Here is a 13,423-nt window from a genome sequence, read left to right on the forward strand (position 1 = left end):
AAAAATTAATAAACAAAATACATGTACAAATGTTTAAAAATGTTTTTATTTTATTATTCTGACTGGGTTTTTTTGGAACTATTCTTTGGTGGATACTGTTGTGTGTGCACCGGTAACGACGCGTATGAATATATTGTTATGGCTGGTAGACCTCGTTACAGCAGCGAGAACGTAAATATACTTTTAAAATGGTTAAAGATTGACAATGGGTAATAAAGAGAATAACCAACTCACTACGAGGAATTACGGATTATCTGTCCCTCGTGAATTAATGCACTCGGGACAGATAATCCGTAATTCCTCGTAGTGAGTTAGTTATGCTCTAAATATTTTAATTAAATATTAAATAGTGCTATGAACTGCACACGTGGTTTGTCTAGTTACATTAACCTGGGGTTTTTTTTTTTTTTATGGCGTGTCAAGAGTTATCTACCTTATCGAGAGCTGCCTTGAGGACTGGAGCTATCTCGACCATGTAATGCGAGTGGAACGCGACCCCAGCACTCTGCACTTCCTTCGCAAACACTTCTTTCTTCTTCAACTCCTGTACGAACTTCGACACCGCTTCTGCCGGTCCAGATATTGTCACAGTGTCTTCGGCATTGTGACATGCAGGAACTACACCCTCCGGGCACTGGACTTTAGCTTCCTCCCACGTCAAACCTTCAACATGACACGGAACAATAATTTACAACAGGTAAAAACACAAAAAATTTAACAAAGTAAATAGGCCTATATTGGTGTGGTTTTACTTTACACTGACCGAGCTAATGGGAATTCCTAATGACTTCTGCCAGTATGGTTACATGTTTTATGGAGTTAAGAAAATGCATAGTAGTATGATTACGTTTATGTACATCCATCTATTTTAATACACAACAAAAAAAGGAAACATTTGTGAAACATTGCCGTGGATGTATTGGTCTTATCTTTTTATAAACAAATATGTGGACATCCAAGAATAAATTATGGGAAGTTTATTTTCATGAAAACAATATGCACCTCAAATGTACACTAACAGGATGTTGACTAGTCATGATGATGCGAGGTAATATTTCAGACGACCTACCCACGGCAGCCATTCCCCCAGCTGGCAGCTTGGCCTCCTTGATACATTTCCCTCGGTAGTATGCAGCCAGAACGGTCTCCTCAGCTGTGAGTGAACCGTCGGCATATGCACAGCCGAGCTCACCCACAGAGTGGCCCACAATCCCGTCAGGCTTGATCCCCATCACAGACAGCAGGTCCACTAGAGCTACCTGAAATATTGGCAAAATAATCCAAATTCCATGCCTAGGCTAGCATTTTAATAATCATTAACCTATCCAACTCAATTTTAGTATTTTTTAAATCACAGGTTTGTTTTGTTGTTGTCTTTCTCTTCTTTCTTTTTGTTTGTGTGTGTGTGTGTGGGGGGGGGGGGGGGGAGGAATCACTAACTGTAAACTGAGAAAGGATGGCCTATAAAGTAAAGAAACTTTTACAAATCCTTTCTAAAAATAATTCACACGATTGTCGCATTTGGATAAATGTTAAGGATTTATTAAATATATTTATTAATGAATGGATTCAACATTAATAGAAAATAAATCTCCTATTCATGAGGAACAGAAATTCTAAAACAAGCAGAACTGATTTCTTCAGACTAGTCTAGGAAACCACGACATTACAGTTCAAATATATTTAAATTACAAATTATTATAATAATCAAATAATAGAACAGAATGGGTTGATACTCACCTGAATTGCCGCAATGCCCACGAAGGAATGTATGGTGTTCTCAAATGTGTTCTCATCGCCGTTCATCAATAGATCAAAGAGCATGATCCCGTGTGGCCGTAAGTAGGCCTCACACTTGAGGATGGAATGACGGAAGGCATCTAGCTTCATCATCTGACGGCCCATGCCCAACCACTGTGTCCCCATTCCAGCAAACACAAACCATATAGGTCGGTTCACTTCGCCAGAGTATTTCTGAAATAAGGAAGGAAATGTTTTATTTAATGACACACTGAACACATTTTATTTACGGTTATATAGCATCGGACATATGGGTAAGGACCACACAGATATTGAGGGAGGAAACCTGCTGTCGCCACTTCATGGGCTACTCTTTTCGATTAGCAGCAAGGGATCTTTTATATGCACCATCCCATAGACAGGATAGCACATACGACGGCCTTTGATGTACCAGTCGTGGTGCACTGGCTGGAGCGAGAAATACCCCAATGGACCCACTGACGGGGATCGATCCCAAACCGACCATGCATCAAGTGAGCACTTTACCACTGGGCTATGTCCCGCCCCTATTTGTGGATTAAAGACAAACTGCTTATATATATTGCATGTCCACGGGATACAGATGTACATGATCATCATCTCAATTCAATAAAACACCCAGGTTAACTTTTAGTCAGTATGCATCTCGATGCATTTAATAGTCACAATTCCAATCAATGAAAGGGTTTGAAGAAATAGGGTTTCCTATCTATGAAGGTAAAGCACAATAGGTAGACTTTCTTTGATTTTGAATTATGTTCAGATCTGAACACTTTTTTATTGTATTTTTTTTTTACATTATTTCTTAATTGAAGAGCTTATGCAAAAAAATACAGGCACAGAGCAGTGATTGCTATGGACCTAGTCAAACAAATCTGTATCAAACTGAAATGCATGTATCAAACTGAAATGCATGTATCAAACTGAAATGCATGAAGTTTCAGGAATCCAGCATTTCTTTAGCACATTAAATTAACGAGTTTAGCAGTTCCTTGTGTATTACATATCTTTATTATTATTTTATTTATGAGTTGAGCACTGTAAACTACAACAGAGGCATGTCCTAGTTCAAAAACCAACTACATACCTCTATTTCCTGCAACTACATACCTCTATTTCCTGCAATGTTTTCTTGGAGTTAAGCACGGTGTAACCCCGACACGGGTGAGTTGCCGGCGAGATGTTGGCGCTGTCTGTCATCAGCGCCTGGAGCTCGACGTTGTCTGCGTGTTTGTGCGCGAAGCTGAACACTTTACGGAGGCCCTCCTCCGTCCTCGACGAGTACACAAACAGTCTCTCCGCCTCACTCGCCTCGTACAGTGGCCCGTCCTGGTCGTGAGACCGCAAGATGGCGTGAACGTTAGCCCCTCCAAACCCAAACGAGTTCACTCCAATGTAACCGCCATTCCACCGAGTGCATTTGGTCACCACTTCCAGCTGGCCGTTGTGTAGTCCAGGAATGTCGGGGTTTGCACTTTTAAAATGAAGGTTTGGTGGAATCATTCCATCCTCCATAGCAATTATCACCTTGGCAATTGATGCCAATCCTAGAAAGGAAACATGCATTACGGATACTGCTAAAGCATTACATGTCCACTACCAGGCCTCACAATTCTAAGTTCAAGGGCAATAACTCTTCCAAACATACATAAATTCATTGTTAACAGTTATGGCCCTTGAAATAAATTCCTATAAAAGTAACATTTGAACTATACACCGGCCTCTGTGGCACAGTGATTAAGCCATCGGACTACAGGTTGATAGGGTTCACAGCCCAGTATTGGCTCCACGCCAGAGCGAATTTTTTAGGGCTCAGTAGGTAGATGTAAGGGCCTCTACACCCTCTTCTCTCTCACTAACCACTAGCCAACCAACAACTAACTCACTGTCCTGGACAGCCGAGGTGTGTGCCCAGGATAGAATGCTTGAACCTTAATTGGATATAAGCACGAAAATAAGTTGAAATAAAATGAAAATGAATTGTACATGAAGGTATGTATACAAAATTTTAGCTCCGTATCTCAAGGTATTTAAAAGTTGGGCAAATGAGCAGACGGCCTTAAAAAACACACTATAGGCTCTAAAAGGTCTTAATGTTATTTATAACATTTATATTTAAAATAAAATTTCTTCAAAGTAAAATTAAAACAGAATATTTATTGTGCCTTATTTTATTTGTCCAAGAAAAACTTATTTGTCTACTATTTTAATAGAATGTGGAAACCAGCTCACACTATTTTTTATTATCAAGATTAAGCTGAACTCTGCACCATGTACCACTAATGGTCTACTCTTTAAAACAACTGTAGTCCTCAATGATATATTCCCATCTTACAAACCTGACGCTGGTTCAGGGTGTCCGATGTTGGATTTGACCGAGCCAATCAACAGAGGCCCCTTCCTGTTTTTACAGAAAACATCCACAATGCTGTTCACTTCCTGTGGGTCTCCGACCGCTGTACCTGTGCCGTGTGCCTCCACATACGCGACCTGAGATGGTGGGATACCTGCGTCAGCATACACCGCATGTAACAGACGCTTCTGAATCTCGCCAGATGGAAACGTTATTCCTTTAAAAAACAAAACAGTTTGAACAAGTTTACACACAAGTTTGATACAAACAGTGTGATATAACTATTAAATAGTTCATTTTTTGTACACATTGTTACATTTGAAAAATTATGAAAATTATGAAATTTCGTGTTAAGGAATACTAATGTCAAGTTAATGCAGTTTTATTATTATCTCCTGGTGATAAATAGAAGCAGATATTACTTGAATGGATAAAATGGAAGAGATCACAAAACCAAACTAGAATTGATTATGTACATTGTTGTCATGTAATTTTTGAAAAACTATTGTTAATTAAACAAGCAATTTAAAGTACCTCAACCTAAAGAACCAATAATAAAACAAACCTTGCTCTTTGGCACCATCAGAATTGTTCTTTGAATGTACAATGGTGGAGTAGACTCGCTTGGCAACAGACGTCTTCTGAATGTAAATTGCTACAATGGCCTCACTACGACAGTATCCATTTCCTAAACAAAAATAAATGCAACTTTGTGAAGCAAAAATAATTGTTTCATTTTAATGGTAGTTGTACATGTTATATAGGCAAAGAATTTTAGGCCATCCCATTGACTGTTGGGATGTTCAAACCAGACTACTATCCTTAAGGGAATATGCATTTGTTTGAGGCCAGGTGAAGTTGAAAAGAAATAATTGTTTCATTTTAATGGCAGTTGTACAAGTTGTAAAGGCAAATAGAAAGAATGCTACTGTACAACCAGAGCATACATCCCTTTCAACTAACGTTTTCTAGTCATACTGTTGATTCAGCAGTGATTATGCGTCAATCTTGGTAATGATTGATTTTATTCTAGTATGAATACACACTGGATATCTTACTACTGAAAAGTATCACACTTTCCTACAGACCTTTGATTTACCAATCATAAGGCCCTCATTTAATGGGCAATAAACAAGTCATAATTATTCGTGACTATTTATAAATGAGCAGTCCCTAAATAAATATGGGTGTCACACCAAACCAAAACTTATTTTTAATTGCATTACTACCTGCAGCATCAAATGACTTGCAAGCTCCATCTGGAGACAACATTCCTAACTTGAGAAACTGAAGAGCTGTGGTTGGTTTCAAACATAGGTTGGATCCGCCAACAATGGCTGCGTCACACTTCCCGAGTCGGATACTCATCACAGCTTGATCTAGCGCCAGGAGACTGGAGGAACATGCTGTGTCGATGGCGTAGCTTGGACCTGTACGTAACCATATCAGTAATAAACACATGGAAATGATCCACAGTACATTTCAAACTATTGCTATTGGTGTCTAACAGCTAACACCTGATTATTAGGACACTTGGTCAAGATAGGAAACCTGCAACCAAAAGACTATACCTACCAAGGGATTTTATGGCATTTCCTATAGGCAAGGTAAGATAATACATACCACAGCCAGAGTAGTCAATTTGAAAGTTATGGGGCCACTGTCAGTGCGAAGGCAGAAGAAATGGATTTTTGAAGGCCCTCTGAATTTCAGGTGTTCAAATTCGGCATTTTTAATTTTCTGAGCTCAATTACAGTGAAAAGGGAGGGAGGCATGGCTCAAATACTAGGGATGGGACGTTTCTGGGTTTTTTATTTTTGTTTTTCGATTTATTCGCAGTTCGATTTATTCACAACACGTTTTACAAGTAGTACAAGTATGCCAATTATCATATATACATTTTTATGAACTATTTTAAGAGCAAATTTTATTTTTAATGGTCAATTGTAAAATAATTCTAAATATAAAATTATATCAGGACAAGAAAACAAAAATTGCATTTTTACTATGCCATGTTAGCGTGTTGGGTCTGGGATACTTCGGCAATGTGTTCTCCAGGATTTGAGTTCAGAGTTGGCAAAATAATTTGGGGGCGAGAATGCTAGAGATCAAGTCTTCGGTATTTTTTTTTTTTAATTCAGTTGTCTTTAGATGTGTATTGGAGTACATAATATATGGGTGTGACCGTGTCATGTACACATTATAAAGTCTAAAAGAAAGGTATATGTCAAGACATTTAAAAAAAAAAATTAAAGTATGGATTACTCGATATAAGCACAAATACATAATATATAGGTCTACTGTTGATTATTGAACTCAACAGAGTTACATAAAAAGTTATCACCGATTGAAAAAAAGAGATACACAAGTACATGCACATAATATACAATAATTTATTATTTAACTACGTAGTTTTTTGTGTGTTTTTTTTTTTTTCCTTGTATTGAAAGTGAAAAATAAATCTGCAAAGATTTATTTTTTAAAAAAAGAAAAAAGTGCAAAGTAGTTTGCATACATTATAGTCCAGGAACTGCAGATGATGTAGTCCTGATAAAAACTTACAGAAATTAGCGATGTTGAATCGTTTTAAATTAATATGACAGAAATTGGGCGCCATTTTATAATGCTTGAAGTTAACACGTCTTTACTTTCAATTTTGACAACTGGGTTGAAAGATACTTAAAATGTTTATTCCCACACTGGATTAATCACCGAGGTCAGTCCCTATTTTGGGATGTTACAACTTTGAAGGTCCCGGCAAGAAATTTGCAGGTTCTGTGCAGGATCCTAACAGCACCTATCACTCATGCAAACATGTCCGGTATTAGGGAATCGAATGCTGTGATTGGCCAAAATACTTTATGGGTCATCAGGATTACCAGCAATATGCGAAAACGTTTAGGGGAGATTCGGCTAATTGTGGACAATCTAGATTTCGCGGTATTTGCCACATGGAAACAGAACACTACACAATAACACCGTACCTAAAATTTAAATGAATTTGATTGGCTGTTTTTCCTGTCACTATATATCACAATCAGCCATTGGGTATATTCTATTTTGTTACCGTAAATTATAATAAAGTACGAATGGTAAGAGGAGGTGAAATGCGGACATATGTCGGCAAAATGCAGACATGGTCAATGGATACAATTTTCTTTTAATCCATAGCATTTTAAATATTTATTTTGTTACAAAGTATAAAACTAGTAAATCTCTAAAATGATCTTTTATCATCTTCTGAAGAAATAAAGGGAGTAAAACAGTAATTGTATGCAATTAAGTTAAAGTTATTTTCCGTACCCATTTTTTGTCTCTTATGCCATTCAAACCGCATTGATGTAAATGTTGCTATTATAAACACAATTGAAATGAAATAAAAATGAGTTTATTATTATATAAAAATTAGTTTATTATTATATAAAACAAATATTTATTTAGAATAGATAATCCTTTCAGTGTACTTATGTTGTCCGCAATTAAACTACTGTGGTTTATGTAGTCGTTCAACTGCAGACGGGTTTATTCTGTTAGTTTTTTACCAAATAATTATTATTGTTAATACAATTGTTTTTGGTTTTTTAAAAATTAAGTTATGTATCATATTATAAAAGATTCTTAAAATACACAAATGTGTTCTCTCATTCTGAAATGTTTTACTTGAAATTTGGTAGACATATCCAGTGAAAACGTTTGAAGAAATAAATTATATCATGTGACCGATGCCATTGTGCATGTGACGTGAGATACTATTTTTGTGAATATTGTTTGTTTTTATTTTTAAAGTGACACCGGGATAAAAATAAAAACATGGATTTTCAAGAACTATATGTAGTCTCATTATCAATTTGCAGACAATAAAATGAAATGTTTAATGTATGAAAATGGAATGTAGCGGCAGTATGGTCGAGATTGTCCCCATTTTGCCGATGTCCGCAATTACCTGAATCTCCCCTATACATTTAAAAAAACAAAAACGAAATGAACCGCAGTTTGCAAATTGGGAAACAGTGCACCAAAACCAGTTTTCGGTAACATTGAATAATCGTCCCATCCCTACTAGACTCCCACCCCAAATTCCATGGCCTCCATGTTAAAGTTGTAAAAATACTGTTTGGGATAAGAAAAAACCTGAATTCATCTCAGGCAATCCATCCTGCGATTCTTAGCATCCCAGGCAAGTGCTCTACTACCGGGCTACATTCCAACCTCAATATTATTAAACAGGGTACATCAGGAAATAGAATCATTGATCAAGTTTACATAATTTTACACGATCTTAAGGAATACAAATAATAGATACTTGCTACAATCTCTTACCTTTGAAGTCAAAAAAGTATGACAGCCTGTTTGGGAACATGGCCCGACAACACCCGGTCATGCTGTAGCCGACGACCTTCTCAGGGTCTGCTGACCACGCCTCCCCTGCCTCCGATGAACTCACCCCGATGAACACACCCGTGTTGGTCCCCTTGATAGTCTGCGGATTTAGACCTGAAACCATAAAACCTTATATAACTCTTTCCTATTTGTGGAAGTAATATTTATCAAATTCAAATACAGAAATCTGTTCCTTGACCTAAAACTTTAAAGGCAGTATAGCATGGTACTTGACATACTATTAAATGCAGGGGGAGCAGGATCTAGCTGCCAGTAAAGTACTTGTCTGAGGTCCTCGAGTCGACGGATCTAATTCCCTTCTGAATGGTTTTTCCAAAAAGTGCCCACCTACTGGTATATAGTACGAAGGCCATAGTATGGGTTGTCTTGCACGAGGTGAAATGCATAGAAAAGATCCCAATGACTGGTATATAGTACGAAGGCCATAGTATGGGTTGTCTTGCACGAGGTGAAATGCATAGAAAAGATCCCAATGACTGGTATATATTACGAAGGCCATAGTATGGGTTGTCTTGCACGAGGTGAAGTGCATAAAAAAGATCCCAATGACTGGTATATAGTACGAAGGCCATAGTATGGGTTGTCTTGCACGAGGTGAAGTGCATACAAAATATCCCAATGACTGGTATATAGTACGAAAGCCATAGTATGGGTTGTCTTGCACGAGGTGAAGTGCATAATAAAAGATCCCAATGACTGGTATATAGTACGAAGGCCATAGTATGGGTTGTCTTGCACGAGGTAAAGTGCATATAAAAGATCCCAATGACTGGTATATAGTACGAAGGCCATAGTATGGGTTGTCTTGCACGAGGTAAAGTGCATATAAAAGATCCCTTGCTACTAATGAAAAAATGTAGCAGGTTTCCTCGGACTATGGGAGCGGGACGTAGCCTAGTGGTAAAGCACTCACTTGATGCGCAGTTGGTTTGGGATCGATCCCCACTGGGCTATTTCTCGTTCCAGACAGTGTACCACAACTGGTATATCAAAGGCTGATATATGTGCTATCCTGTCTGTGGGATGGTGCATATAAAAATCCCTTGCTAATAACCTGCCTCGGTGGCGTCATGGTTAGGCCATCGGTCTAAAGGCTGGTAGGTACTGGGTTCGGATCCCAGTCGAGGCATGGGATTTTTAATCCAGATACCAACTCCAAACCCTGAGTGATTGCTCTGCCAGGCTCAATGGGTAGGTGTAAACCACTTGCACCGACCAGTGATCCCTAACTGGTTCAACAAAGGCCATGGTTTGTGCTATCCTACCTGTGGGATGCGCAAATAAAAGATCCCTTGCTGCTAATCGCAAAGAGTAGCCCATGTAGTGGCAACAGCAGGTTTCCTCTCAAACTCTGTGTGGTCCTTAACCATATGTCTGACGCTATATAAACGTAAATAAAATGTGTTGAGTGCGTTGTTAAATAAAACATTTCTTTCCTTGCTAATAATGGAAAAATGTAGGTTTCCTCGGACTACGTGTCACAATTGCCAAATGTCTGACATCCAATAGCCGCCAATTAATAAATCAATATGATCTAGTGGTGTCAAACAAAATAACTTTTTTTTAACTGTTATGAAAGGCAGAAGCATAGATTCCATGACTTAAAATCTACTCTCTGTATACAATACTCTTCAAACATTTTAAATTGAAAATTATTCCTTTTTCTTTTTTTCAGCCTTTATTCAGTTACCTATATATCAAAGTATCACTATCAAGTAGGATATGATCATTCTGGAGCTACCTGAATAAACTAATTTTTAGGACAAATTAAAATATTTTCAAATTCTTGTTCAATTGTCATGTTCCAGCCTTTCAAAGTACTTTGATCCATTTAAAGCCAAAGTTATGATTCGGTTAGTCATTTTCGGCATTAAAATATAATATAAACCAGTAAAACCTGCCTGAATCAACAATGGCTTCATACGCGACTTCTAGCAGTATGCGGAGCTGTGGGTCCATCGAGTCTGCTTGTTTGGGGTGAACACCAAAAAACTGAGCATCAAACTTGGAAATATCCTTCAGCTTTCCATTGCGTGATGGCAGGCCCAAGTAACCTATATGAACAAAGAAAAAAGAAAAAAGACAAATTATATTACTTAAATTACAAAAAGAAAAAATATTTTTTGAAGAAGTACATTGTCGTGAATGTTACATCAGATTATTTCTTATAACTATATTGCAATTAAAATACAGTACAATAATAAACATTCACAATTTTTAAACATTAAAAAACAAAAAACTTTATAAATGGTTTCAGAAGATGTTATTAACATTACTGCACTGAGAAGACCTTGCTGTACTCAAAATCCAAAAAACCTTGTTGCGCCCAAATTATTGAGATTTAATTCCCTTTATTATCCATATGGTTCAACATAACCTGGTTAATAAAAACCATATGAAGCACACATGGAAAAACAAAGTCTAATGATCACTTAATTCTGAGAAGTGATGTTACAACATATTGCTTCCCTAGTCCTAGCGCAGACTGTGCATGTAAAATATGACGTCATTTTGTCATCTAGTTGTGGTTGAAACATATGAGACAGTCCTTGTTACTCATAATTTTTTTTTTTTAAATTATAAGTCGCATGTGACTCATACCCATTTTATGAAACAAGTGTCAGGATTCATATATTACATTTGCTCTCACAATACAAAAATTGTGACATTCATTTCGTAAAATCAGTATGACACAAGCATGTATAATCTGTGTATTTTGCAATACATAATGTATTTCCATTTCTCGTGACAGTACGTGTGTTAAGTTACCTGGCTCCCAAGTGCATACCCCGAATACCCAATGTACACACAGCCCATTTCTCGTGACAGTACATGTCAAGTTACCTGGCTCCCAAGTGCATACCCTGAATACACTATGTACACACAGACCCATTTCTCGTGGCAGTATGTGTGTCAAGTTACCTGGCTCCCAAGTGCATACCCTGAATACACAATGTACACACAGCCCATTTCTCATGGCAGTATGTGTGTCAAGTTACCTGGCTCCCAAGTGCATACCCTGAATACACAATGTACACACAGCCCATTTCTCGTGGCAGTATGTGTGTCAAGTTACCTGGCTCCCAAGTGCATACCCTGAATACACAATGTACACACAGCCCATTTCTCGTGGCAGTATGTGTGTCAAGTTATCTGGCTCCCAAGTGCATACCCTGAATACACAATGTATGCACAGTCCTCATGACTGTCAAGTTACCTGGCTCCCACCTCCGGTTGTCCTCAGTGACCATGTCCTCCGACAGCACCAGGTGTTCACGGAATTCCTCCATGTTGTCAGACTCGGGCAGGCGACATGAGATCCCGCTGATCACAATGTCTTCACTACAAACCAGTGACTCCATCGAGTCCATCTGTATCGTGTCCGACAGCAGGGACTCATCCTGTAACGGTGGTTCATCCACAGTGTGTGCCGGCATCTTGGACAGTTAACACTTATCTGCTGATCTGTAAAACAAACAAGCCTTCTGAGAGTACTGCTATAGCAATACATGTCCCCTACAATGCCCCAACACATTTTTGTATCTCCTAAATTCAAGGGCCATAACTGTAAAACAAATGCCATTAAAGTCAAAACTTGATGTGTAACAGAACATAATAAAAGTTATACAGTGGAACCTCGTTAGTCCGACAGTATGGTTATTAAAAAAAACATCTGGATTAACAAATTTCACGATTACTGAAATGTATGTGATGAGTAATCTCCCTTGATTCACAAACAAAATAAAAACGACACATAAGAAACAGCCTCACTAAATACCGTCGGTAGTGTGCCTTGAATGCTCGAATAACTCCCACATCCATTGGCTATATGTGCACTGTGATATTCGGTGGTAGAAAATGGACTTTAACATTACCCAATGCCACATTCCCACAAGCATGGCTGGCCACGTTGTCAATGAGAAGAATAACTTTGCGACCACGCAATATCATGGGCAGTAATTTCATGACGTTTTCTTTTTGGGGGCTTGACTCGACATAGTGACAGACAGCGAAATGAGTCATAATTGGCGTACATTTGTTTTTATGTTAAGACCTGCTGACAACTTGTGCTCAAAATTGTATTAACTCACGAATCAGACATTTACTATCAGCGCTCACACTGTCATTCGCCAAAGTCACCAATTGCGAAAAATAAACTTTTAGTTTGGCGAAAAAAAATTCAAAAGATTTTTTGCAACTAATTTTTAGAACCAAACATTTCTTCAACCAGTTTTGTTCTCTTGATCTGCCTCGTGGTGTGAATAAGCGCTATTTGCATGTCCGCGAGGACAGTCTACTATTCAGTAGTGTACTGCCAGGTGCTTGTCTTAAAAGTTAGAAAATGCGATTAAATAAAATGAAATACTGTTTTCAGACATGTTGCATTATTGATACTAAATGTTTGATTACTAGCGACAAGTTTTAAATTTTATTAGTGGTGTTTTGTCGTACCGGTTAATGTTGTAAATCTAGGCCACATGGTTGAGTTCATTTCCACAAAGTGGGTACGTTGCTGAGGAATGCATATTGTTTCTCACTTATATACAATCATTATTAGTTTAAAGTTTCTATGTTTACAGATTACATTTCAAACATTAAATAGCGAAATTATAATTCATTTCTGCTATATCTACTGATATAATATAAACGCCAACATGATACATCCCTCCGTCCCTAGGTTAGAAATACAACTCAAAACCAGCGTGAAACTGAATTAGCATTGTTCCACTTGTGAAAGTCGCAAGCCAGTGTTTTGATAGCATTAAAATATAAAGACGTTTCCTTTGTCTTTATTTTGGGCGACTGGCAATACTCTTGAGTTGGACACCAAAACAATTATGAACAGTATTCAGTAATAAATTATACTGGTAAGTTAGGAGGGTAGTTACA

The 13,423-nt window shown here is 37.8% G+C and overlaps 1 protein-coding gene across 3 annotated transcripts in view; it reads right to left on the minus strand.

Annotated features, from left to right (window-relative positions):
* LOC121378992 (fatty acid synthase-like) overlaps positions 1-13,423 on the minus strand; it is a 55,731-nt gene that overhangs the window by 31,369 nt on the left and 10,939 nt on the right. For all 3 annotated transcript variants that reach the window (XM_041507422.1, XM_041507425.1, XM_041507424.1), the window contains exons 2-11: positions 11,751-11,998; positions 10,435-10,587; positions 8,453-8,626; positions 5,362-5,562; positions 4,698-4,820; positions 4,119-4,349; positions 2,890-3,326; positions 1,741-1,974; positions 1,070-1,259; positions 434-663 (exon numbers count right to left, since the gene is read on the minus strand). In XM_041507422.1, the coding sequence (XP_041363356.1) occupies positions 434-663; positions 1,070-1,259; positions 1,741-1,974; positions 2,890-3,326; positions 4,119-4,349; positions 4,698-4,820; positions 5,362-5,562; positions 8,453-8,626; positions 10,435-10,587; positions 11,751-11,970 (2,193 nt within the window). In that variant the 5' untranslated portion in view covers positions 11,971-11,998. The remainder of the gene's footprint in view (positions 1-433; positions 664-1,069; positions 1,260-1,740; positions 1,975-2,889; positions 3,327-4,118; positions 4,350-4,697; positions 4,821-5,361; positions 5,563-8,452; positions 8,627-10,434; positions 10,588-11,750; positions 11,999-13,423) is intronic.

This window comes from Gigantopelta aegis, chromosome 8 (assembly GCF_016097555.1).
Source record: "Gigantopelta aegis isolate Gae_Host chromosome 8, Gae_host_genome, whole genome shotgun sequence".
NCBI lineage: Eukaryota > Metazoa > Mollusca > Gastropoda > Neomphalida > Peltospiridae > Gigantopelta > Gigantopelta aegis.